At 43.1% G+C, this 20,593-nt stretch overlaps 1 protein-coding gene and 58 non-coding genes across 63 annotated transcripts; 58 read left to right on the top strand and 1 right to left on the bottom strand.

Annotated features, from left to right (window-relative positions):
* The first annotated feature begins 115 nt into the window (after positions 1-115).
* Positions 116-187, top strand: trnae-uuc (transfer RNA glutamic acid (anticodon UUC)). Its single transcript has one exon. It is a non-coding gene; the product is annotated as a tRNA-Glu (tRNA).
* Positions 188-294: 107 nt separating this feature from the next.
* On the top strand, positions 295-366 carry trnae-cuc (transfer RNA glutamic acid (anticodon CUC)). The gene has a single exon. It is a non-coding gene; the product is annotated as a tRNA-Glu (tRNA).
* A 96-nt stretch (positions 367-462) lies between these two features.
* On the top strand, positions 463-534 carry trnae-cuc (transfer RNA glutamic acid (anticodon CUC)). Its single transcript has one exon. It is a non-coding gene; the product is annotated as a tRNA-Glu (tRNA).
* Positions 535-641: 107 nt separating this feature from the next.
* On the top strand, positions 642-713 carry trnae-uuc (transfer RNA glutamic acid (anticodon UUC)). Its single transcript has one exon. It is a non-coding gene; the product is annotated as a tRNA-Glu (tRNA).
* A 357-nt stretch (positions 714-1,070) lies between these two features.
* Positions 1,071-1,142, top strand: trnae-cuc (transfer RNA glutamic acid (anticodon CUC)). The gene has a single exon. It is a non-coding gene; the product is annotated as a tRNA-Glu (tRNA).
* A 221-nt stretch (positions 1,143-1,363) lies between these two features.
* On the top strand, positions 1,364-1,435 carry trnae-cuc (transfer RNA glutamic acid (anticodon CUC)). The gene has a single exon. It is a non-coding gene; the product is annotated as a tRNA-Glu (tRNA).
* A 221-nt stretch (positions 1,436-1,656) lies between these two features.
* trnae-uuc (transfer RNA glutamic acid (anticodon UUC)) lies at positions 1,657-1,728 on the top strand. The gene has a single exon. It is a non-coding gene; the product is annotated as a tRNA-Glu (tRNA).
* A 107-nt stretch (positions 1,729-1,835) lies between these two features.
* Positions 1,836-1,907, top strand: trnae-cuc (transfer RNA glutamic acid (anticodon CUC)). The gene has a single exon. It is a non-coding gene; the product is annotated as a tRNA-Glu (tRNA).
* A 221-nt stretch (positions 1,908-2,128) lies between these two features.
* trnae-cuc (transfer RNA glutamic acid (anticodon CUC)) lies at positions 2,129-2,200 on the top strand. The gene has a single exon. It is a non-coding gene; the product is annotated as a tRNA-Glu (tRNA).
* A 389-nt stretch (positions 2,201-2,589) lies between these two features.
* On the top strand, positions 2,590-2,661 carry trnae-cuc (transfer RNA glutamic acid (anticodon CUC)). The gene has a single exon. It is a non-coding gene; the product is annotated as a tRNA-Glu (tRNA).
* A 221-nt stretch (positions 2,662-2,882) lies between these two features.
* On the top strand, positions 2,883-2,954 carry trnae-uuc (transfer RNA glutamic acid (anticodon UUC)). The gene has a single exon. It is a non-coding gene; the product is annotated as a tRNA-Glu (tRNA).
* A 112-nt stretch (positions 2,955-3,066) lies between these two features.
* On the top strand, positions 3,067-3,138 carry trnae-uuc (transfer RNA glutamic acid (anticodon UUC)). Its single transcript has one exon. It is a non-coding gene; the product is annotated as a tRNA-Glu (tRNA).
* Positions 3,139-3,370: 232 nt separating this feature from the next.
* Positions 3,371-3,442, top strand: trnae-cuc (transfer RNA glutamic acid (anticodon CUC)). Its single transcript has one exon. It is a non-coding gene; the product is annotated as a tRNA-Glu (tRNA).
* Positions 3,443-3,663: 221 nt separating this feature from the next.
* On the top strand, positions 3,664-3,735 carry trnae-cuc (transfer RNA glutamic acid (anticodon CUC)). The gene has a single exon. It is a non-coding gene; the product is annotated as a tRNA-Glu (tRNA).
* Positions 3,736-3,831: 96 nt separating this feature from the next.
* Positions 3,832-3,903, top strand: trnae-uuc (transfer RNA glutamic acid (anticodon UUC)). Its single transcript has one exon. It is a non-coding gene; the product is annotated as a tRNA-Glu (tRNA).
* Positions 3,904-4,015: 112 nt separating this feature from the next.
* trnae-cuc (transfer RNA glutamic acid (anticodon CUC)) lies at positions 4,016-4,087 on the top strand. The gene has a single exon. It is a non-coding gene; the product is annotated as a tRNA-Glu (tRNA).
* A 221-nt stretch (positions 4,088-4,308) lies between these two features.
* Positions 4,309-4,380, top strand: trnae-uuc (transfer RNA glutamic acid (anticodon UUC)). The gene has a single exon. It is a non-coding gene; the product is annotated as a tRNA-Glu (tRNA).
* Positions 4,381-4,487: 107 nt separating this feature from the next.
* trnae-cuc (transfer RNA glutamic acid (anticodon CUC)) lies at positions 4,488-4,559 on the top strand. Its single transcript has one exon. It is a non-coding gene; the product is annotated as a tRNA-Glu (tRNA).
* A 96-nt stretch (positions 4,560-4,655) lies between these two features.
* trnae-uuc (transfer RNA glutamic acid (anticodon UUC)) lies at positions 4,656-4,727 on the top strand. Its single transcript has one exon. It is a non-coding gene; the product is annotated as a tRNA-Glu (tRNA).
* Positions 4,728-4,948: 221 nt separating this feature from the next.
* trnae-cuc (transfer RNA glutamic acid (anticodon CUC)) lies at positions 4,949-5,020 on the top strand. The gene has a single exon. It is a non-coding gene; the product is annotated as a tRNA-Glu (tRNA).
* Positions 5,021-5,116: 96 nt separating this feature from the next.
* Positions 5,117-5,188, top strand: trnae-uuc (transfer RNA glutamic acid (anticodon UUC)). Its single transcript has one exon. It is a non-coding gene; the product is annotated as a tRNA-Glu (tRNA).
* A 107-nt stretch (positions 5,189-5,295) lies between these two features.
* Positions 5,296-5,367, top strand: trnae-cuc (transfer RNA glutamic acid (anticodon CUC)). The gene has a single exon. It is a non-coding gene; the product is annotated as a tRNA-Glu (tRNA).
* A 96-nt stretch (positions 5,368-5,463) lies between these two features.
* On the top strand, positions 5,464-5,535 carry trnae-uuc (transfer RNA glutamic acid (anticodon UUC)). The gene has a single exon. It is a non-coding gene; the product is annotated as a tRNA-Glu (tRNA).
* A 107-nt stretch (positions 5,536-5,642) lies between these two features.
* Positions 5,643-5,714, top strand: trnae-cuc (transfer RNA glutamic acid (anticodon CUC)). Its single transcript has one exon. It is a non-coding gene; the product is annotated as a tRNA-Glu (tRNA).
* An 80-nt stretch (positions 5,715-5,794) lies between these two features.
* Positions 5,795-5,991, top strand: trnaq-uug (transfer RNA glutamine (anticodon UUG)). The gene is made up of 2 exons: positions 5,795-5,831; positions 5,957-5,991. It is a non-coding gene; the product is annotated as a tRNA-Gln (tRNA).
* Positions 5,992-6,087: 96 nt separating this feature from the next.
* Positions 6,088-6,159, top strand: trnae-cuc (transfer RNA glutamic acid (anticodon CUC)). Its single transcript has one exon. It is a non-coding gene; the product is annotated as a tRNA-Glu (tRNA).
* Positions 6,160-6,255: 96 nt separating this feature from the next.
* On the top strand, positions 6,256-6,327 carry trnae-uuc (transfer RNA glutamic acid (anticodon UUC)). Its single transcript has one exon. It is a non-coding gene; the product is annotated as a tRNA-Glu (tRNA).
* Positions 6,328-6,434: 107 nt separating this feature from the next.
* On the top strand, positions 6,435-6,506 carry trnae-cuc (transfer RNA glutamic acid (anticodon CUC)). The gene has a single exon. It is a non-coding gene; the product is annotated as a tRNA-Glu (tRNA).
* Positions 6,507-6,602: 96 nt separating this feature from the next.
* On the top strand, positions 6,603-6,674 carry trnae-uuc (transfer RNA glutamic acid (anticodon UUC)). Its single transcript has one exon. It is a non-coding gene; the product is annotated as a tRNA-Glu (tRNA).
* A 107-nt stretch (positions 6,675-6,781) lies between these two features.
* On the top strand, positions 6,782-6,853 carry trnae-uuc (transfer RNA glutamic acid (anticodon UUC)). The gene has a single exon. It is a non-coding gene; the product is annotated as a tRNA-Glu (tRNA).
* Positions 6,854-7,085: 232 nt separating this feature from the next.
* Positions 7,086-7,157, top strand: trnae-cuc (transfer RNA glutamic acid (anticodon CUC)). Its single transcript has one exon. It is a non-coding gene; the product is annotated as a tRNA-Glu (tRNA).
* A 221-nt stretch (positions 7,158-7,378) lies between these two features.
* Positions 7,379-7,450, top strand: trnae-cuc (transfer RNA glutamic acid (anticodon CUC)). The gene has a single exon. It is a non-coding gene; the product is annotated as a tRNA-Glu (tRNA).
* A 96-nt stretch (positions 7,451-7,546) lies between these two features.
* On the top strand, positions 7,547-7,618 carry trnae-uuc (transfer RNA glutamic acid (anticodon UUC)). The gene has a single exon. It is a non-coding gene; the product is annotated as a tRNA-Glu (tRNA).
* A 112-nt stretch (positions 7,619-7,730) lies between these two features.
* trnae-cuc (transfer RNA glutamic acid (anticodon CUC)) lies at positions 7,731-7,802 on the top strand. The gene has a single exon. It is a non-coding gene; the product is annotated as a tRNA-Glu (tRNA).
* A 221-nt stretch (positions 7,803-8,023) lies between these two features.
* On the top strand, positions 8,024-8,095 carry trnae-cuc (transfer RNA glutamic acid (anticodon CUC)). The gene has a single exon. It is a non-coding gene; the product is annotated as a tRNA-Glu (tRNA).
* A 96-nt stretch (positions 8,096-8,191) lies between these two features.
* trnae-uuc (transfer RNA glutamic acid (anticodon UUC)) lies at positions 8,192-8,263 on the top strand. Its single transcript has one exon. It is a non-coding gene; the product is annotated as a tRNA-Glu (tRNA).
* Positions 8,264-8,375: 112 nt separating this feature from the next.
* On the top strand, positions 8,376-8,447 carry trnae-uuc (transfer RNA glutamic acid (anticodon UUC)). The gene has a single exon. It is a non-coding gene; the product is annotated as a tRNA-Glu (tRNA).
* Positions 8,448-8,679: 232 nt separating this feature from the next.
* Positions 8,680-8,751, top strand: trnae-cuc (transfer RNA glutamic acid (anticodon CUC)). The gene has a single exon. It is a non-coding gene; the product is annotated as a tRNA-Glu (tRNA).
* Positions 8,752-8,847: 96 nt separating this feature from the next.
* On the top strand, positions 8,848-8,919 carry trnae-cuc (transfer RNA glutamic acid (anticodon CUC)). Its single transcript has one exon. It is a non-coding gene; the product is annotated as a tRNA-Glu (tRNA).
* Positions 8,920-9,015: 96 nt separating this feature from the next.
* Positions 9,016-9,087, top strand: trnae-uuc (transfer RNA glutamic acid (anticodon UUC)). Its single transcript has one exon. It is a non-coding gene; the product is annotated as a tRNA-Glu (tRNA).
* A 107-nt stretch (positions 9,088-9,194) lies between these two features.
* Positions 9,195-9,266, top strand: trnae-cuc (transfer RNA glutamic acid (anticodon CUC)). Its single transcript has one exon. It is a non-coding gene; the product is annotated as a tRNA-Glu (tRNA).
* Positions 9,267-9,362: 96 nt separating this feature from the next.
* trnae-uuc (transfer RNA glutamic acid (anticodon UUC)) lies at positions 9,363-9,434 on the top strand. The gene has a single exon. It is a non-coding gene; the product is annotated as a tRNA-Glu (tRNA).
* A 107-nt stretch (positions 9,435-9,541) lies between these two features.
* On the top strand, positions 9,542-9,613 carry trnae-cuc (transfer RNA glutamic acid (anticodon CUC)). The gene has a single exon. It is a non-coding gene; the product is annotated as a tRNA-Glu (tRNA).
* Positions 9,614-10,002: 389 nt separating this feature from the next.
* trnae-cuc (transfer RNA glutamic acid (anticodon CUC)) lies at positions 10,003-10,074 on the top strand. Its single transcript has one exon. It is a non-coding gene; the product is annotated as a tRNA-Glu (tRNA).
* Positions 10,075-10,295: 221 nt separating this feature from the next.
* trnae-uuc (transfer RNA glutamic acid (anticodon UUC)) lies at positions 10,296-10,367 on the top strand. The gene has a single exon. It is a non-coding gene; the product is annotated as a tRNA-Glu (tRNA).
* Positions 10,368-10,474: 107 nt separating this feature from the next.
* Positions 10,475-10,546, top strand: trnae-cuc (transfer RNA glutamic acid (anticodon CUC)). The gene has a single exon. It is a non-coding gene; the product is annotated as a tRNA-Glu (tRNA).
* A 96-nt stretch (positions 10,547-10,642) lies between these two features.
* trnae-uuc (transfer RNA glutamic acid (anticodon UUC)) lies at positions 10,643-10,714 on the top strand. The gene has a single exon. It is a non-coding gene; the product is annotated as a tRNA-Glu (tRNA).
* A 411-nt stretch (positions 10,715-11,125) lies between these two features.
* Positions 11,126-11,197, top strand: trnae-cuc (transfer RNA glutamic acid (anticodon CUC)). The gene has a single exon. It is a non-coding gene; the product is annotated as a tRNA-Glu (tRNA).
* Positions 11,198-11,293: 96 nt separating this feature from the next.
* trnae-uuc (transfer RNA glutamic acid (anticodon UUC)) lies at positions 11,294-11,365 on the top strand. Its single transcript has one exon. It is a non-coding gene; the product is annotated as a tRNA-Glu (tRNA).
* Positions 11,366-11,472: 107 nt separating this feature from the next.
* On the top strand, positions 11,473-11,544 carry trnae-cuc (transfer RNA glutamic acid (anticodon CUC)). Its single transcript has one exon. It is a non-coding gene; the product is annotated as a tRNA-Glu (tRNA).
* Positions 11,545-11,765: 221 nt separating this feature from the next.
* On the top strand, positions 11,766-11,837 carry trnae-cuc (transfer RNA glutamic acid (anticodon CUC)). Its single transcript has one exon. It is a non-coding gene; the product is annotated as a tRNA-Glu (tRNA).
* A 96-nt stretch (positions 11,838-11,933) lies between these two features.
* On the top strand, positions 11,934-12,005 carry trnae-uuc (transfer RNA glutamic acid (anticodon UUC)). Its single transcript has one exon. It is a non-coding gene; the product is annotated as a tRNA-Glu (tRNA).
* Positions 12,006-12,101: 96 nt separating this feature from the next.
* Positions 12,102-12,173, top strand: trnae-uuc (transfer RNA glutamic acid (anticodon UUC)). The gene has a single exon. It is a non-coding gene; the product is annotated as a tRNA-Glu (tRNA).
* Positions 12,174-12,280: 107 nt separating this feature from the next.
* trnae-cuc (transfer RNA glutamic acid (anticodon CUC)) lies at positions 12,281-12,352 on the top strand. The gene has a single exon. It is a non-coding gene; the product is annotated as a tRNA-Glu (tRNA).
* A 275-nt stretch (positions 12,353-12,627) lies between these two features.
* Positions 12,628-12,699, top strand: trnae-uuc (transfer RNA glutamic acid (anticodon UUC)). The gene has a single exon. It is a non-coding gene; the product is annotated as a tRNA-Glu (tRNA).
* A 96-nt stretch (positions 12,700-12,795) lies between these two features.
* On the top strand, positions 12,796-12,867 carry trnae-cuc (transfer RNA glutamic acid (anticodon CUC)). Its single transcript has one exon. It is a non-coding gene; the product is annotated as a tRNA-Glu (tRNA).
* A 96-nt stretch (positions 12,868-12,963) lies between these two features.
* Positions 12,964-13,035, top strand: trnae-cuc (transfer RNA glutamic acid (anticodon CUC)). Its single transcript has one exon. It is a non-coding gene; the product is annotated as a tRNA-Glu (tRNA).
* A 96-nt stretch (positions 13,036-13,131) lies between these two features.
* Positions 13,132-13,203, top strand: trnae-uuc (transfer RNA glutamic acid (anticodon UUC)). The gene has a single exon. It is a non-coding gene; the product is annotated as a tRNA-Glu (tRNA).
* Positions 13,204-14,802: 1,599 nt separating this feature from the next.
* Positions 14,803-19,666, bottom strand: LOC141761514 (uncharacterized). Of its 5 annotated transcripts, none has more exons than XM_074624867.1 (8): positions 19,509-19,666; positions 17,791-17,993; positions 17,470-17,574; positions 17,199-17,294; positions 16,960-17,070; positions 16,570-16,687; positions 16,043-16,396; positions 14,803-15,897 (listed from the first exon to the last, which is right to left on the bottom strand). In XM_074624867.1, the coding sequence occupies exons 1-8, from the start codon at positions 19,516-19,518 to the stop codon at positions 15,029-15,031; spliced, it is 1,866 nt and encodes a 621-aa protein (XP_074480968.1). In that variant the 5' UTR covers positions 19,519-19,666; the 3' UTR covers positions 14,803-15,028. The 5 variants fall into 5 exon arrangements, with proteins under 5 accessions (XP_074480968.1, XP_074480969.1, XP_074480970.1 ...); XM_074624868.1 differs by having other exon boundaries at positions 16,061-16,396; XM_074624869.1 differs by having other exon boundaries at positions 14,803-15,891; positions 16,061-16,396.
* Positions 19,667-20,593: the final 927 nt, after the last annotated feature.

Below are 20,593 nucleotides of genomic sequence, written 5' to 3'. Positions count from 1 at the left end.
TCTAGTGGCTAGGATTCGGCGCTTTGGTGATGTAATTTACCTAAACAAGCCAATTTTGGAACAAGGTATCAATTGATAAATTTACATTCCTATCATTCTCCCACATTATCATGGCTCCCTGATGGTCTAGTAGCTAGGATTTGGCGCTTTCACTGCCGCGGCCCGGGTTCGATTCCCGGTCAGGGAATACTTAGGTGACGTGAAATACTAGTAATTTACCTAAACAAGCCAATTTTGGAACAAGGTATCAATTGATAAATTTACATTCCTATCATTCTCCCACATTCTCATGGCTCCCTGATGGTCTAGTGGCTAGGATTCGGCGCTCTCACCGCCGCGGCCCGGGTTCGATTCCCGGTCAGGGAATGCTTTGGTGATGTAATTCACCTAAACAAGCCAATTTTGGAACAAGGTATTAATTGATAAATTTACATTCCTATCATTCTCCCACATTATCATGGCTCCCTGATGGTCTAGTGGCTAGGATTCGGCGCTCTCACCGCCGCGGCCCGGGTTCAATTCCCGGTCAGGGAATACTGAGGTGACGTGAAATACTAGTAATTTACCTAAACAAACCAATTTTGGAACACGGTATCAATTGATAAATTTACATTCCTATCATTCTCCCACATTATCATGGCTCCCTGATGGTCTAGTGGCTAGGATTCGGCGCTTTCACCGCCGCGGCCCGGGTTCGATTCCCGGTCAGGGAATACTGAGGTGACGTGAAATACTAGTAATTTACCTAAACAAGCCAATTTTGGAACAAGGTATTAATTGATAAATTTACATTCCTATCATTCTCCCACATTCTCATGGCTCCCTGATGGTCTAGTGGCTAGGATTCGGCGCTTTGGTGATGTAATTTACCTAAACAAGCCAATTTTGGAACAAGGTATCAATTGATAAATTTACATTCCTATCATTCTCCCACATTCTCATGGCTCCCTGATGGTCTAGTGGCTAGGATTCGGCGCTTTGGTGATGTAATTCACCTAAACAAGCCAATTTTGGAACAAGGTATTAATTGATATATTTAGATTGCTATCATTCTCCCACATTCTCATGGCTCCCTGATGGTCTAGTGGCTAGGATTCGGCGCTCTCACCGCCGCGGCCCGGGTTCGATTCCCGGTCAGGGAATGCTTTGGTGATGTAATTTACCTAAACAAGCCAGTTTTGGAACAAGGTATCAATTGATAAATTTACATTCCTATCATTCTCCCACATTATCATGGCTCCCTGATGGTCTAGTGGCTAGGATTCGGCGCTTTGGTGATGTAATTCACCTAAACAAGCCAATTTTGGAACAAGGTATTAATTGATATATTTAGATTGCTATCATTCTCCCACATTCTCATGGCTCCCTGATGGTCTAGTGGCTAGGATTCGGCGCTCTCACCGCCGCGGCCCGGGTTCGATTGCCGGTCAGGGAATGCTTTGGTGATGTAATTTACCTAAACAAGCCAGTTTTGGAACAAGGTATCAATTGATAAATTTACATTCCTATCATTCTCCCACATTCTCATGGCTCCCTGATGGTCTAGTGGCTAGGATTCGGCGCTTTGGTGATGTAATTTACCTAAACAAGCCAATTTTGGAACAAGGTATCAATTGATAAATTTACATTCCTATCATTCTCCCACATTATCATGGCTCCCTGATGGTCTAGTAGCTAGGATTTGGCGCTTTCACTGCCGCGGCCCGGGTTCGATTCCCGGTCAGGGAATACTGAGGTGACGTGAAATACTAGTAATTTACCTAAACAAGCCAATTTTGGAACAAGGTATTAATTGATAAATTTACATTCCTATCATTCTTCCACATTCTCATGGCTCCCTGATTGTCTAGTGGCTAGGATTCGGCGCTCTCACCGCCGCGGCCCGGGTTCGATTCCCGGTCAGGGAATGCTTTGGTGATGTAATTCACCTAAACAAGCCAATTTTGGAACAAGGTATTAATTGATAAATTTACATTCCTATCATTCTCCCACATCATCGTGGCTCCCTGATTGTCTAGTGGCTAGGATTCGGCGCTTTGGTGATGTTATTCACCTAAACAAGCCAATTTTGGAACAAGGTATTAATTGATATATTTACATTGCTATCATTCTCCCACATTCTCATGGCTCCCTGATGGTCTAGTGGCTAGGATTCGGCGCTCTCACTGCCGCGGCCCGGGTTCGATTCCCGGTCAGGGAATGCTTTGGTGATGTAATTCACCTAAACAAGCCAATTTTGGAACAAGGTATTAATTGATAAATTTACATTCCTATCATTCTCCCACATCATCATGGCTCCCTGATTGTCTAGTGGCTAGGATTCGGCGCTTTCACCGCCACGGCCCGGGTACGATTCCCGGTCAGGGAATGCTTTGGTGATGTAATTTACCTAAACAAGCCAGTTTTGGAACAAGGTATCAATTGATAAATTTACATTCCTATCATTCTCCCACATTCTCATGGCTCCCTGATGGTCTAGTGGCTAGGATTCGGCGCTTTGGTGATGTAATTCACCTAAACAAGCCAATTTTGGAACAAGGTACTAATTGATATATTTAGATTGCTATCATTCTCCCACATTCTCATGGCTCCCTGATGGTCTAGTGGCTAGGATTCGGCGCTCTCACCGCCGCGGCCCGGGTTCGATTCCCGGTCAGGGAATGCTTTGGTGATGTAATTTACCTAAACAAGCCAATTTTGGAACAAGGTATTAATTGATATATTTACATTGCTATCATTCTCCCACATCATCATGGCTCCCTGATGGTCTAGTGGCTAGGATTCGGCGCTTTGGTGATGTAATTTACCTAAACAAGCCAATTTTGGAACAAGGTATCAATTGATAAATTTACATTCCTATCATTCTCCCACATTATCATGGCTCCCTGATGGTCTAGTAGCTAGGATTTGGCGCTTTCACTGCCGCGGCCCGGGTTCGATTCCCGGTCAGGGAATACTGATGTGAGGTGACGTGAAATACTAGTAATTTACCTAAACAAGCCAATTTTGGAACAAGGTATTACTTGATAAGTTTACATTCCTATCATTCTCCCACATTATCATGGCTCCCTGATGGTCTAGTGGCTAGGATTCGGCGCTTTCACCGCCGCGGCCCGGGTTCGATTCCCGGTCAGGGAATACTGAGGTGACGTGAAATACTAGTAATTTACCTAAACAAGCCAATTTTGGAACAAGGTATCAATTGATAAATTTACATTCCTATCATTCTCCCACATTCTCATGGCTCCCTGATGGTCTAGTGGCTAGGATTCGGCGCTTTGGTGATGTAATTCACCTAAACAAGCCAATTTTGGAACAAGGTATTAATTGATAAATTTACATTCCTATCATTCTCCCACATTCTCATGGCTCCCTGATGGTCTAGTGGCTAGGATTCGGCGCTCTCACCGCCGCGGCCCGGGTTCGATTCCCGGTCAGGGAATGCTTTGGTGATGTAATTTACCTAAACAAGCCAATTTTGGAACAAGGTATCAATTGATAAATTTACATTCCTATCATTCTCCCACATTCTCATGGCTCCCTGATGGTCTAGTGGCTAGGATTCGGCGCTTTGGTGATGTAATTCACCTAAACAAGCCAATTTTGGAACAAGGTATTAATTGATATATTTAGATTGCTATCACTCTCCCACATTCTCATGGCTCCCTGATGGTCTAGTGGCTAGGATTCGGCGCTCTCACCGCCGCGGCCCGGGTTCGATTCCCGGTCAGGGAATGCTTTGGTGATGTAATTTACCTAAACAAGCCAATTTTGGAACAAGGTATCAATTGATAAATTTACATTCCTATCATTCTCCCACATTCTCATGGCTCCCTGATGGTCTAGTAGCTAGGATTTGGCGCTTTCACTGCCGCGGCCCGGGTTCGATTCCCGGTCAGGGAATACTGAGGTGAGGTGACGTGAAATACTAGTAATTTACCTAAACAAGCCAATTTTGGAACAAGGTATTAATTGATAAATTTACATTCCTATCATTCTTCCACATTATCATAGCTCCCTGATTGTCTAGTGGCTAGGATTCGGCGCTCTCACCGCCGCGGCCCGGGTTCGATTCCCGGTCAGGGAATGCTTTGGTGATGTAATTCACCTAAACAAGCCAATTTTGGAACAAGGTATTAATTGATAAATTTACATTCCTATCATTCTCCCACATCATCATGGCTCCCTGATTGTCTAGTGGCTAGGATTCGGCGCTTTGGTGATGTTATTCACCTAAACAAGCCAATTTTGGAACAAGGTATTAATTGATATATTTAGATTGCTATCATTCTCCTACATTCTCATGGCTCCCTGATGGTCTAGTGGCTAGGATTCGGTGCTTTCACCGCCGCGGCCGGGGTTCGATTCCCGGTCAGGGAATACTGAGGTGACGTGAAATACTAGTAATTTACCTAAACAAGCCAATTTTGGAACAAGGTATCAATTGATAAATTTACATTCCTATCATTCTCCCACATTCTCATGGCTCCCTGATGGTCTAGTGGCTAGGATTCGGCGCTCTCACCGCCGCGGCCCGGGTTCGATTCCCGGTCAGGGAATGCTTTGGTGATGTAATTCACCTAAACAAGCCAATTTTGGAACAAGGTATTAATTGATTAATTTACATTCCTATCATTCTCCCACATCATCATGGCTCCCTGATTGTCTAGTGGCTAGGATTCGGCGCTTTCACCGCCACGGCCCGGGTTCGATTCCCGGTCAGGGAATGCTTTGGTGATGTAATTTACCTAAACAAGCCAATTTTGGAACAAGGTATTAATTGATATATTTACATTGCTATCATTCTCCCACATTCTCATGGCTCCCTGATGGTCTAGTGGCTAGGATTCGGCGCTTTGGTGATGTAATTCACCTAAACAAGCCAATTTTGGAACAAGGTATTAATTGATATATTTAGATTGCTATCATTCTCCCACATTCTCATGGCTCCCTGATGGTCTAGTGGCTAGGATTCGGCGCTCTCACCGCAGCGGCCCGGGTTCGATTCCCGGTCAGGGAATGCTTTGGTGATGTAATTTACCTAAACAAGCCAATTTTGGAACAAGGTATCAATTGATAAATTTACATTCCTATCATTCTCCCACATTATCATGGCTCCCTGATGGTCTAGTAGCTAGGATTTGGCGCTTTCACTGCCGCGGCCCGGGTTCGATTCCCGGTCAGGGAATACTGAGGTGACGTGAAATACTAGTAATTTACCTAAACAAGCCAATTTTGGAACAAGGTATCAATTGATAAATTTACATTCCTATCATTCTCCCACATTCTCATGGCTCCCTGATGGTCTAGTGGCTAGGATTCGGCGCTCTCACCGCCGCGGCCCGGGTTCGATTCCCGGTCAGGGAATGCTTTGGTGATGTAATTCACCTGAACAAGCCAATTTTGGAACAAGGTATTAATTGATATATTTACATTGCTATCATTCTCCCACATCATCATGGCTCCCTGATTGTCTAGTGGCTAGGATTCGGCGCTTTCACCGCCGCGGCCCGGGTTCGATTCCCGGTCAGGGAATACTGAGGTGACGTGAAATACTAGTAATTTACCTAAACAAGCCAATTTTGGAACAAGGTATCAATTGATAAATTTACATTCCTATCATTCTCCCACATTCTCATGGCTCCCTGATGGTCTAGTGGCTAGGATTCGGCGCTCTCACCGCCGCGGCCCGGGTTCGATTCCCGGTCAGGGAATGCTTTGGTGATGTAATTCACCTGAACAAGGTATTAATTGATATATTTACATTGCTATCATTCTCCCACATTCTCATGGCTCCCTGATGGTCTAGTGGCTAGGATTCGGCGCTTTGGTGATGTAATTTACCTAAACAAGCCAATTTTGGAACAAGGTATCAATTGATAAATTTACATTCCTATCATTCTCCCACATCATCATGGCTCCCTGATTGTCTAGTGGCTAGTATTCGGCGCTTTCACCGCCGCGGCCTGGGTTCGATTCCCGGTCAGGGAATGCTTTGGTGATGTAATTCACCTAAACAAGCCAATTTTGGAACAAGGTATCAATTGATCAATTTACAATCCTATCATTCTCCCACATTATCATGGCTCCCTGATGGTCTAGTGGCTAGGATTCGGCGCTCTCATCGCCGCGGCCCGGGTTCGATTACCGGTCAGGGAATGCTTTGGTGATGTAATTCACCTAAACAAGCCAATTTTGGAACAAGATATTAATTGATAAATTTATATTCCTATCATTCTCCCAGATTGTCATGGCTCCCTGATGGTCTAGTAGCTAGGATTTGGCGCTTTCACTGCCGCGGCCCGGGTTCGATTCCCGGTCAGGGAATACTGAGGTGACGTGAAATACTAGTAATTCACCTAAACAAGCCAATTTTGGAACAAGGTATCAATTGATCAATTTACAATCCTATCATTCTCCCACATTATCATGGCTCCCTGATGGTCTAGTGGCTAGGATTCGGCGCTCTCACCGCCGCGGCCCGGGTTCGATTCCCGGTCAGGGAATGCTTTGGTGATGTAATTCACCTAAACAAGCCAATTTTGGAACAAGGTACTACTTGATAAGTTTACATTCCTATCATTCTCCCACATTATCATGGCTCCCTGATGGTCTAGTGGCTAGGATTCGGCGCTTTCACCGCCGGGGCCCGGGTTCGATTCCCGGTCAGGGAATACTGAGGTGACGTGAAATACTAGTAATTTACCTAAACAAGCCAATTTTGGAACAAGGTACTACTTGATAAGTTTACATTCCTATCATTCTCCCACATTATCATGGCTCCCTGATGGTCTAGTGGCTAGGATTCGGCGCTTTCACCGCCGCGGCCCGGGTTCGATTCCCGGTCAGGGAATACTGAGGTGACGTGAAATACTAGTAATTTACCTAAACAAGCCAATTTTGGAACAAGGTATCAATTGATAAATTTACATTCCTATCATTCTCCCACATTCTCATGGCTCCCTGATGGTCTAGTGGCTAGGATTCGGCGCTTTGGTGATGTAATTCACCTAAACAAGCCAATTTTGGAACAAGGTATTAATTGATAAATTTACATTCCTATCATTCTCCCACATTCTCATGGCTCCCTGATGGTCTAGTGGCTAGGATTCGGCGCTCTCACCGCCGCGGCCCGGGTTCGATTCCCGGTCAGGGAATGCTTTGGTGATGTAATTTACCTAAACAAGCCAGTTTTGGAACAAGGTATCAATTGATAAATTTACATTCCTATCATTCTCCCACATTATCATGGCTCCCTGATGGTCTAGTGGCTAGGATTCGGCGCTTTGGTGATGTAATTCACCTAAACAAGCCAATTTTGGAACAAGGTATTAATTGATATATTTAGATTGCTATCATTCTCCCACATTCTCATGGCTCCCTGATGGTCTAGTGGCTAGGATTCGGCGCTCTCACCGCCGCGGCCCGGGTTCGATTCCCGGTCAGGGAATGCTTTGGTGATGTAATTTACCTAAACAAGCCAATTTTGGAACAAGGTATCAATTGATAAATTTACATTCCTATCATTCTCCCACATTCTCATGGCTCCCTGATGGTCTAGTAGCTAGGATTTGGCGCTTTCACTGCCGCGGCCCGGGTTCGATTCCCGGTCAGGGAATACTGAGGTGAGGTGACGTGAAATACTAGTAATTTACCTAAACAAGCCAATTTTGGAACAAGGTATTAATTGATAAATTTACATTCCTATCATTCTTCCACATTATCATAGCTCCCTGATTGTCTAGTGGCTAGGATTCGGCGCTCTCACCGCCACGGCCCGGGTTCGATTCCCGGTCAGGGAATGCTTTGGTGATGTAATTCACCTAAACAAGCCAATTTTGGAACAAGGTATTAATTGATATATTTACATTCCTATCATTCTCCCACATCATCATGGCTCCCTGATGGTCTAGTGGCTAGGATTCGGCGCTTTGGTGATGTAATTCACCTAAACAAGCCAATTTTGGAACAAGGTATTAATTGATATATTTAGATTGCTATCATTCTCCCACATTCTCATGGCTCCCTGATGGTCTAGTGGATAGGATTCGGCGCTCTCACCGCCGCGGCCCGGGTTCGATTCCCGGTCAGGGAATGCTTTGGTGATGTAATTTACCTAAACAAGCCAATTTTGGAACAAGGTATCAATTGATAAATTTACATTCCTATCATTCTCCCACATTATCATGGCTCCCTGATGGTCTAGTAGCTAGGATTTGGCGCTTTCACTGCCGCGGCCCGGGTTCGATTCCCGGTCAGGGAATACTGATGTGAGGTGACGTGAAATACTAGTAATTTACCTAAACAAGCCAATTTTGGAACAAGGTATTACTTGATAAGTTTACATTCCTATCATTCTCCCACATTATCATGGCTCCCTGATGGTCTAGTGGCTAGGATTCGGCGCTTTCACCGCCGCGGCCCGGGTTCGATTCCCGGTCAGGGAATACTGAGGTGACGTGAAATACTAGTAATTTACCTAAACAAGCCAATTTTGGAACAAGGTATCAATTGATAAATTTACATTCCTATCATTCTCCCACATTCTCATGGCTCCCTGATGGTCTAGTGGCTAGGATTCGGCGCTTTGGTGATGTAATTCACCTAAACAAGCCAATTTTGGAACAAGGTATTAATTGATAAATTTACATTCCTATCATTCTCCCACATTCTCATGGCTCCCTGATGGTCTAGTGGCTAGGATTCGGCGCTCTCATCGCCGCGGCCCGGGTTCGATTCCCGGTCAGGGAATGCTTTGGTGATGTAATTCACCTAAACAAGCCAATTTTGGAACAAGGTATCAATTGATCAATTTACAATCCTATCATTCTCCCACATTATCATGGCTCCCTGATGGTCTAGTGGCTAGGATTCGGCGCTCTCATCGCCGCGCCCCGGGTTCGATTCCCGGTCAGGGAATGCTTTGGTGATGTAATTCACCTAAACAAGCCAATTTTGGAACAAGATATTAATTGATAAATTTATATTCCTATCATTCTCCCAGATTGTCATGGCTCCCTGATGGTCTAGTAGCTAGGATTTGGCGCTTTCACTGCCGCGGCCCGGGTTCGATTCCCGGTCAGGGAATACTGAGGTGACGTGAAATACTAGTAATTCACCTAAACAAGCCAATTTTGGAACAAGGTATCAATTGATCAATTTACAATCCTATCATTCTCCCACATTATCATGGCTCCCTGATGGTCTAGTGGCTAGGATTCGGCGCTCTCACCGCCGCGGCCCGGGTTCGATTCCCGGTCAGGGAATGCTTTGGTGATGTAATTCACCTAAACAAGCCAATTTTGGAACAAGGTACTACTTGATAAGTTTACATTCCTATCATTCTCCCACATTATCATGGCTCCCTGATGGTCTAGTGGCTAGGATTCGGCGCTTTCACCGCCGCGGCCCGGGTTCAATTCCCGGTCAGGGAATACTGAGGTGACGTGAAATACTAGTAATTTACCTAAACAAGCCAATTTTGTAACAAGGTATCAATTGATAAATTTACATTCCCATCATTCTCCCACATTCTCATGGCTCCCTGATGGTCTAGTGGCTAGGATTCGGCGCTCTCACCGCCGCGGCCCGGGTTCGATTCCCGGTCAGGGAATGCTTTGGTGATGTAATTTACCTAAACAAGCCAGTTTTGGAACAAGGTATCAATTGATAAATTTACATTCCTATCATTCTCCCACATTATCATGGCTCCCTGATGGTCTAGTGGCTAGGATTCGGCGCTTTGGTGATGTAATTCACCTAAACAAGCCAATTTTGGAACAAGGTATTAATTGATAAATTTACATTCCTATCATTCTCCCACATCATCATGGCTCCCTGATTGTCTAGTGGCTAGGATTCGGCGCTTCCACCGCCGCGGCCCGGGTTCGATTCCCGGTCAGGGAATGCTTTGGTGATGTAATTCACCTGAACAAGCCAATTTTGGAACAAGGTATTAATTGATATATTTACATTGCTATCATTCTCCCACATTCTCATGGCTCCCTGATGGTCTAGTGGCTAGGATTCGGCGCTCTCACCGCCGCGGCCCGGGTTCGATTCCCGGTCAGGGAATGCTTTGGTGATGTAATTTACCTAAACAAGCCAGTTTTGGAACAAGGTATCAATTGATAAATTTACATTCCTATCATTCTCCCACATTATCATGGCTCCCTGATGGTCTAGTGGCTAGGATTCGGCGCTTTGGTGATGTAATTCACCTAAACAAGCCAATTTTGGAACAAGGTATCAATTGATAAATTTACATTCCTATCATTCTCCCACATTATCATGGCTCCCTGATGGTCTAGTAGCTAGGATTTGGCGCTTTCACTGCCGCGGCCCGGGTTCGATTCCCGGTCAGGGAATACTGAGGTGACGTGAAATACTAGTAATTTACCTAAACAAGCCAATTTTGGAACAAGGTATCAATTGATAAATTTACATTCCTATCATTCTCCCACATTCTCATGGCTCCCTGATGGTCTAGTGGCTAGGATTCGGCGCTCTCACCGCCGCGGCCCGGGTTCGATTCCCGGTCAGGGAATACTTTGGTGATGTAATTCACCTAAACAAGCCAATTTTGGAACAAGGTATTAATTGATAAATTTACATTCCTATCATTCTCCCACATCATCATGGCTCCCTGATTGTCTAGTGGCTAGGATTCGGCGCTTTCACCGCCGCGGCCCGGGTTCGATTCCCGGTCAGGGAATACTGAGGTGACGTGAAATACTAGTAATTTACCTAAACAAGCCAATTTTGGAACACGGTATCAATTGATAAATTTACATTCCTATCATTCTCCCACATTATCGTAGCTCCCTGATTGTCTAGTGGCTAGAATTCGGCGCTTTCACCGCCGCGGCCGGGGTTCGATTCCCGGTCAGGGAATACTGAGGTGGCGTGAAATACTAGTGATTTACCTAAACAAGCCAATTTTGGAACAAGGTATTAATTGATAAATTTACATTCCTATCATTCTCCCACATATTCATGGCTCCCTGATGGTCTAGTGGCTAGGATTCGGCGCTTTGGTGATGTAATTTACCTAAACAAGCCAATTTTGGAACAAGGTATCAATTGATAAATTTACATTCCTATCATTCTCCCACATCATCATGGCTCCCTGATTGTCTAGTGGCTAGGATTCGGCGCTCTCACCGCCGCGGCCCGGGTTCGATTCCCGGTCAGGGAATGCTTTGGTGATGTAATTCACCTAAACAAGCCAAATTTGGAACAAGGTATCAATTGATAAATTTACATTCCTATCATTCTCCCACATCATCATGGCTCCCTGATGGTCTAGTGGCTAGGATTCGGCGCTTTCACCGCCGCGGCCGGGGTTCGATTCCCGGTCAGGGAATACTGAGGTGACGTGAAATACTAGTGATTTACCTAAACAAGCCAATTTTGGAACAAGGTATTAATTGATAAATTTACATTCCTATCATTCTCCCACATATTCATGGCTCCCTGATGGTCTAGTGGCTAGGATTCGGCGCTCTCACCGCCGCGGCCCGGGTTCGATTCCCGGTCAGGGAATGCTTTGGTGATGTAATTCACCTAAACAAGCTAATTTTGGAACAAGGTATTAATTGATAAATTTACATTCCTATCATTCTCCCACATCATCATGGCTCCCTGATTGTCTAGTGGCTAGGATTCGGCGCTTTGGTGATGTAATTTACCTAAACAAGCCAATTTTGGAACAAGGTATCAATTGATAAATTTACATTCCTATCATTCTCCCACATCATCATAGCTCCCTGATTGTCTAGTGGCTAGGATTCGGCGCTCTCACCGCCGCGGCCCGGGTTCGATTCCCGGTCAGGGAATGCTTTGGTGATGTAATTCACCTAAACAAGTTAATTTTGGAACAAGGTATTAATTGATAAATTTACATTCCTATCATTCTCCCACATCATCATGGCTCCCTGATTGTCTAGTGGCTAGGATTCGGCGCTTTCACCGCCGCGGCCCGGGTTCGATTCCCGGTCAGGGAATGCTTTGGTGATGTAATTCACCTGAACAAGCCAATTTTGGAACAAGGTATTACTTGATAAGTTTACATTCCTATCATTCTCCCACATTATCATGGCTCCCTGATGGTCTAGTGGCTAGGATTCGGCGCTTTCACCGCCGCGGCCGGGGTTCGATTCCCGGTCAGGGAATACTGAGGTGACGTGAAATACTAGTAGTTTACCTAAACAAGCCAATTTTGGAACAAGGTATCAATTGATAAATTTACATTCCTATCATTCTCCCACATTCTCATGGCTCCCTGATGGTCTAGTGGCTAGGATTCGGCGCTCTCACCGCCGCGGCCCGGGTTCGATTCCCGGTCAGGGAATGCTTTGGTGATGTAATTTACCTAAACAAGCCAATTTTGGAACAAGGTATCAATTGATAAATTTACATTCCTATCATTCTCCCACATTATCATGGCTCCCTGATTGTCTAGTGGCTAGGATTCGGCGCTTTCACTGCCGTGGCCCGGGTTCGATTCCAGGTCAGGGAATACTGAGGTGACGTGAAATACTAGTAATTTACCTAAACAAGCCAATTTTGGAACAAGGTATCAATTGATACATTTACATTCCTATCATTCTCCCACATCATCATGGCTCCCTGATTGTCTAGTGGCTAGGATTCGGCGCTTTCACCGCCGCGGCCCGGGTTCGATTCCCGGTCAGGGAATGCTTTGGTGATGTAATTCACCTGAACAAGCCAATTTTGGAACAAGGTATCAATTGATAAATTTACATTCCTATCATTCTTCCACATTATCATAGCTCCCTGATTGTCTAGTGGCTAGGATTCGGCGCTCTCACCGCCGCGGCCTGGGTTCGATTCCCGGTCAGGGAATGCTTTGGTGATGTAATTCACCTAAACAAGCCAATTTTGGAACAAGGTATTAATTGATATATTTACATTGCTATCATTCTCCCACATTCTCATGGCTCCCTGATGGTCTAGTGGCTAGGATTCGGCGCTCTCACCGCCGCGGCCCGGGTTCGATTCCCGGTCAGGGAATGCTTTGGTGATGTAATTCACCTAAACAAGCCAATTTTGGAACAAGGTATTAATTGATATATTTACATTGCTATCATTCTCCCACATTCTCATGGCTCCCTGATGGTCTAGTGGCTAGGATTCGGCGCTTTCACCGCCGCGGCCAGGGTTCGAGTCCCGGTTAGGGAATGCTTTGGTGATGTAATTCACCTGAACAAGCCAATTTTGGAACAAGGTATCAATTGATAAATTTACATTCCTATCATTCTTCCACATTATCATAGCTCCCTGATTGTGTAGTGGCTAGGATTCGGCGCTTTCACTGCCGCGGCCCGGGTTCGATTCCCGGTCAGGGAATACTGAGGTGATGTGAAATACTAGTAATTTACCTAAACAAGCCAATTTTGGAAAAAAGTATTACTTGATAAGTTTACATTCCTATCATTCTCCCACAATATCATAGCTCCCTGATTGTCTAGTGGCTAGGATTCGGCGCTCTCACCGCCGCGGCTCTGGTTGGATTTCTGGTCAGGGAATACTGAGGTAACATGAAATACTAGTAATTTACCTAAACAAGCCAATTTTCAAACAAGGTATTAATTGATAAATTTACATTCCTATCATTCTCCCACATTATCATGGCTGCCTGATTGTCTAGTGGCTAGGATTTGGCGCTTTCATCGTTGTGGTCCGGGATCAATTCCTGGTCAGGGAATGCTGTGGTGACTTGAAATACTAGTAATTTACCTAAACAAGCCAATTTTGGAACAAGGTATTAATTGATTGATTTACATTCCAATTATTTTTCCACATTGTGAGAAATCCCCTTCAAGAGGTCACATGATCACACCTGAGGCAGGGAGGACAGCACAAGCGCTCCTACATGGACAGGACACACCCCCTTCAGGTGCAATCACTTCATCCAAACGAGAGGCTATACTGCTTTGTTCCTTTTGTGACCTCAGCCATGGTGTGCAGTTCCTGTAAGTGAATTTCCTTATTTCATGTTTGATTAAATGTTAATGATTTTGTTTTTGCTTTGCAGAGCTTAAACCACACACACACACATTTATAAAGAAATCTACAAAGAAATTAAAACCTCCCTGCATTTTGAACCTTGGACTGCTGCCTCATCTATGGGTCTCTCAAACACACTCAGCCTTCTAGCCAGTAGATTTATAATCTGACAAAATAACGCAGTGTTTATAATCGTTGGTATTGGTACACATATTCATTATGCGTTATATATACAGTATAAACCCTACGGATATAAATTCACTGTAAATAATATTTGGTACAGATAAAGGAGTTACTTAGTACGCTGATTTTAACCCTCTGAGCTAGAGCCCAACAAATAAATCAACCAGGCCAATATTAGCAGATATTAGCTCATTGCAGATATATCGGTATTAGTGTATATGTCAGCAATAAATGGCAAGAAAGTGAAGTACAGAAATGCCAAAGATCTTTTGATATGGTGTCACCATTCTATAGTTTGCCCACCAGAGAGTAATGTCAAGTTTATTTTTCAGCTGTAAAACATTGTTTCTTGGCTGCTATTTTAAAGCAGAGACGTGTAAAGGAATCTTACAAAAAATGTTTGTTATGGGTTGTGTAAAGTAAAGATGTGGCCATAAACACGCCCGCTCATTCATGTTCTTACAGTACAAAGGATCACTATTTCTCAGTCACACGCGTCGGTTAATATCTCACACATCGCCGTCTTTAATGTCTGCATATCTTGTCAGCACATTTTATTGAGATTACCTTAAAATAACACTAAAATCGAGTCTTTAATTTAAAATAATCTTAACATTATGCTCTTTAATAATGGTCTCTTAAAACATGAAGCACATTTATGTACAAATTACACACAATGTAATATTTGAGTGTCTCAAGTTCATATTTACATTAAAGGTGCACCAAACAGCTTGTCCTGACATGGGAATGAACCAGACTACATCTATCATCTATCACTAAAGATATATTCTCCAAAAGCTCCCACAACAGTATGCTAGATGTTCATGTGGACTTTGAGGTGTACTCTCATGTTGGATTTTTCAGAAAATGTCTTGTGACATGTTAAACACTTGTAAGGTTTCTCTCCTGTGTGTGTCCTCATGTGTTTCTTCAGTCCTGAGCTACAGTGGAACGATTTGTCACACCGTGAACAAGAATACGGCCTCTCTCCTGTGTGGAATCTCCGATGTACCGTCAGTCGTGCAGCTGTGGCAAAACGTTTTCCACATAAGTCACATGGATTAGGCCGCTCCCCTGAGTGAGTGCGTGAATGCACCAGCAATCCCCCAGAGCTGCAAAAGGACATGCCGCATGTGCTGCACAGGTACGGCTTCTCTTTCTTATGTATCCTGACGTGCACGGTGCGCATATACGACTGTATGAATGTCTTGTCGCAAAAAGTACAGGCGTACGGGCGCTCGCCAGTGTGAATGCGCACATGGGCCTTCAAGGTTGCATTTGTCTGGAACCTCTTGCCGCAGTACGAGCAGGCAAACGGCCTCTCTCCGCTGTGACGACGCAGATGAGCTCCAAGCGAAGCCCGAGAACTAAATCTCTTCTCACAAAGGCTGCAAGCTAAGGACAGGCCGTTAGGGTTAGAGTGAATGAGGAAATGACGATTCAGGTCGTAACGGGTTTTAAATGCCTTGTCGCACTGAGGGCACTTGAATGGCCGTAGCGAAGAGTGAACAGCGTGATGACTTTTCAAAGACAAATGAGATGCAAAAGTCTTGCCACACTCCAGGCAGATGTTTTCATTGGCTCTTATGGGGTCCTCACTCTTGTTTCTCCACAGATCCAGATGTTCCTTCACTCCTTCCACTGAGCATCTGGGTGGCTGGATGGCAGCTTCACCAGCTGTTCCTGCCAACAGGAAACAAGAGAATTAGTGATATATTCACTCATCAGAATCTACGTGCCAAGTGAAGATTTTGCCCCGATGTGACTTCACAACCAATCGATGCTAAACGTAAGAATATTTTTTCAAATTATTCAGAAAATCATTTACGATGCAAGAGATGCTCACCGTCATCACCTCCCTCACCAGCTTCTTCAGAACATGGAGAGGAAGTGAGTGGTGAGAGCCCGTACTCATAGAGCTGAGAGTTTGGATCAGTTTCAATAGAACTGTCGTCAGTCTCTTCGTCATCCTCACAAATGTCTTCTGCGCTCCAGCTGTTTTCTTGCTTCAGTGTCTTCTGTTCTGCCTTTTCTTGATTTCTTCCCCGTGATTTCACTGTGTCTTGTTTGCCATCTCCGCCTCCCCCATCCATTTTCGGATCAACATGATTTTCAGATGCCACTGAAGTCTGTTTAGATGCGAGCGCGGAGAGGATAGTGTCTGACGTGAAGGTGAATGCACCTGAGAAACAGATAACATTCATGTTAGAGGCACTAAAGTGGTGCCGGTTGTCGGGCAGCAATGCAGCACTAGCCGGACCAGAATAAATGGAATGGTATTGTAAAACATTAAAAAGGGGTTGCAGTGCATCTTGACTGTAATTGGGAGAAATAGAATACCAAATTGATTGTTACTTTTAGTCAACTTTTGCCGCTTCTGTTGGTGCTGCAAAATCCTCTTCAGATCTTCAGGCTCAGAGACAAACTGCTCAAACTCATAGTCAAGAGAAGGAAAGTCCACCATGGAGACTATCTGGCAAAGAAGAAAGAGCAGATTTTAAACACAGACTGCTGCTCCTTCTTCCATTATTTGCTATGTGGATCTACATTTATAATCTGTGTTGTGTAAGAACTGATCCTGAAGAAAAAGCCATTTTAGCCCCTGCAGTTGTGTGAATCAGAAACATTTTTACTCTACTAGCCATTACTACACAATGGCTAATTACTTAGACATAATTCGTCAGCCAGCATTTAGGGAACGAGTGGATGGATGGGTGGTCAGTTTATCATCTCCCTGCTGCCTACCTCTGAAAAACTTGGTACTGGGAGGAACTCTTCCAGTCGATAGAGGAACTCCCACACCAGGATCTGCAGCGCTGTATCAAAACGAGCTCCATACTGAACTGGGAATACCTCCTTTGACAGGAAAAAGGAGATGACAAACATCATGTATCAAATATACAGAAGATAAACTCAAGTAGATACTTATATGAACAGCTTTAACCATTGAAAAACCTGAAACAAATTGTTAAAGTAAAACTCACCTTGAAAAACTTCTCTTTTTCAGATTGGTCTCTGAGCAATGTTTGAACCAGCTCCACAAATGCTGACTTTGAAATCTCCACCTCTCCATCTTGGTCCTGTCATGAAGCCCAGGTGAAGTTTATTTAAATACATACAGTATTTCCAGGTAAGCAACACCTAAAGACTGTTATCTGTCTTTCTCTGACAGATAGCTCTGTTTGATATCTAAAGCTACTTCAACATTTGACATTGTGTCCTCATATAAAACATCCTGCCATTGACATTGCTCACCTCTTCATGCATTTGGTTTGTTGTCCTCTGTTGGAAACTGTTGAGATGATCCTGTATAAATTTAGAGTCAACCTGATCCATCCTCTTTAAGAATTCAATGATGAGCTGAAAAACACAAAGACAAACCATTATGTTACCTTTCAACACAATACTCATATATTTTGACAGACTAAACAATGGATGTATTATTCTTGTGTTAAAAAAGGAGCTTTACTTTGCACCTTTTTATTTCTTGACTCCACTTTGACTGCTTAATAATAAATGACAAAAGAACAGGAAAAGATGCCCACACACATAATCTAAATACCCACATTCACTCACCCGAGCTCTCAGTCCCAGGATCAGCTGAGTCTTCTGTTTGTAGTTCAGAAGCTCTGGGACCATCTCTGTGACCAACATGATGAATTCGGCCAGTCTGTCATACTGGTCCACATTTCGCTCCCGGGCCACCTGCCACATACAGGCTGACATCAGCCTTAGTGGAGGAACCAGGAGGTGCAGGGACGACAGAGGACGACGAGGATCTAACGGTAGGTACAAGCAGGGAAACAAATAAACACATTATTAATTTGTACAGTCGCAAAACTCAAATTATAGCAATGCACAATAATATTATATTTAGCACTCAGTAGCATCTTAAGTTATATTACATCTTCTGACACATTCAACCACTGCTCTGGAATAAGGAACATCCATTACAATAATTACAGTAAGTAGGTTATAGGGATGCAATTAATTATTTCCATTGTTGATTAGTCTGACCATTATTTTCTCAATTATTTGATTACTCGTTAAGTCTATTAAAGGTCCCATATAATGCTCATTTTCAGGTTCATGTTTGTATTTTGTTTTTCTACTAGAACATGTTTACATGCTGTAATGTTAAAAAAAAAAATTATTTTCCTCATACTGTCTGTCTGAATATCCCTGTATTCACCCTCTGTCTGAAACGCTCCGTTTTAGTGCATTTCAGCGGAATGGTAATGGAATAGCGTTGTTAGGCAACAGTTTGGGTCCATATTTACTTCCTGTCAGCTGATGTCATTCACATACACTGCAACGGGAAATAAACTGGGACACATTTAGAATGTTTACGTTTAAAACTGTGAAATTGGTCTAAATATTGCATATTTGTGACATCACAAATGGACAGAAATCCTGACGGCTTGTTTCAAATGCAGAGTTTCTGAATACAGGCTGTGTGTATTTCTCCGTATATTGAACGTTTCAATACTTTCACAGTATTTATATATCACTTAAACCTGCTTTATACTATAACAGACATGACAATCTCACTTTTTACAATGTGGGACCTTTAAATGTCAGAAAACAGTGAAATATTGCTGTCGCCTGGAACCTTTAAACTGTTTTTGTCCATCCAACAGTCCAAAAGATATTTCATTTACAATGAGAAAAGCAGCAAATCCTCATATCTGAGAAGCTGGAACCAGAAAATGTTTGGTGTTTTTATTAAAAATAATTTCATACAATTATTAAATGACTCTCAAAACAACAACTTGCATATATAATTGTTTTACAGATGAATATATACAGATGAAGCTTTCTTTCAGGCTGTAATAATTTAAGTATAATGGACAACTGGAATCCAAGTATATTATTATGAAGATAATTCATATCATATAAAGATAATTAACTTGTCAAGTAGCACATTTTCTTTGATTTTATTAGACTTTATTAGGATTAATTGGTAGTTTCACTCCGAAGCAGCAGGTGACGCTAATGAGCTAATGAACTGGTTGCCTGGTTACCAACAGAGCCTAATAAACTGGTTGCCTGGTTACCAGCAGGGGTCGCTGTTTGTTGGAGTTGACAGCTGTTAGCTCAACAACTCCTCTCTGAGTTTATCCATCAGTAACGTTACATTTAGACCAAACTGAGCTCTACCGCGGCCAGGCAGCACTAAGAACCGTGTAACGTGACTAAATGTGTCGCTAAAGTCTCTTAAAGAAGCAGAACAACGTTGTTTATCAGCATGTCGTTACTCGGTAGAGTTACATAGCTAGCAGCATCATACAGACCTGTTTCCATGTCCAGAGCGCGTTAGAGAGCTGAGCTCTGATAACAGCTGTACAGTTATTCAGCTGGTAGCAGAGCTGAGAGCTCGTCAGTCAACTTGTATGTTTTATTCCATCAGACTGTTTTACATCCCTCCTAAATGCTTTGAGGATGCTGCACTTCCGGTTCCTTTTTTTTATTTTTTCAAAATAAGAGGTCAGTGAGCTCATCAAAAGTTAACATCTTATTTTGTTGACTTAAAGAATGAAGAGCAAGTAAATTGCCTGGCAATTACTGCCTGCCTCAGGTCTTTTGGGGCGAGTAAACAAATTCTTCTTTTGTTTTTTTTACTTCTGTGATTATGAGTTCTACAGTATTTTTATACTACATGGTACAAGAGTTTGTCCACTACTTTAAAGTTAAAACTGCTCCATCAAATGAAAATCTGCTCAAAGATTGTAGGTCAACCCCTTGAGAAATTCTATGAATCAGCCCATCATAATAACATATTAAGGCTGGCTAACACCATCGTCTCTGACCCCAAACCATGTTTTGAACAGTGAATATCAATTGTTACCATCAAATTGGAGATACAGGGTTCCACGATTTAATAAGGTTAGACTGAAGCACTCTTTTGTACACCAGTCAATCCTAAAACTAAATATGGAGCCTTATCCCAGATCAAATGTACGTTGAAGGGCCCTGAATATCGTCTTCTGTTATTGTAATGTTTAAATGTACGTATCCTTGTTTCTTGTCTTTGTCCTTTCTGTGATGTTGCAAATGGAGCTGTTGTGATGCAAAACAAATTTTAGAACTGTCTGACAATAAAGTATTATCGTCGTATAAGTAATTAACATTTTTGTTAGTTTTATATATGAACACGTGTATACAGTATATGTTTAAACACACACACGCAGATGGGTGACAAATTAAAGAAAAAGTGTAAAGGAAAACTATGTTTAACGTATCTTCAAAGAAATTACATCATGTCATGTCATTCTTCATTGTTGCCATGGCTCCCTGATGGTCTATTGCTAGAATTTGGCAATCTCGCCACCGTGGCCCGGGTTTGACTTTAGCTCAAAAGGTTTACATTAAAATTAAA

The sequence above is a fragment of the Sebastes fasciatus genome, chromosome 23, assembly GCF_043250625.1.
Source record: "Sebastes fasciatus isolate fSebFas1 chromosome 23, fSebFas1.pri, whole genome shotgun sequence".
Taxonomy (NCBI): Eukaryota; Metazoa; Chordata; class Actinopteri; order Perciformes; family Sebastidae; genus Sebastes; species Sebastes fasciatus.
This window is presented reverse-complemented; position numbering and strand designations above follow the sequence as displayed.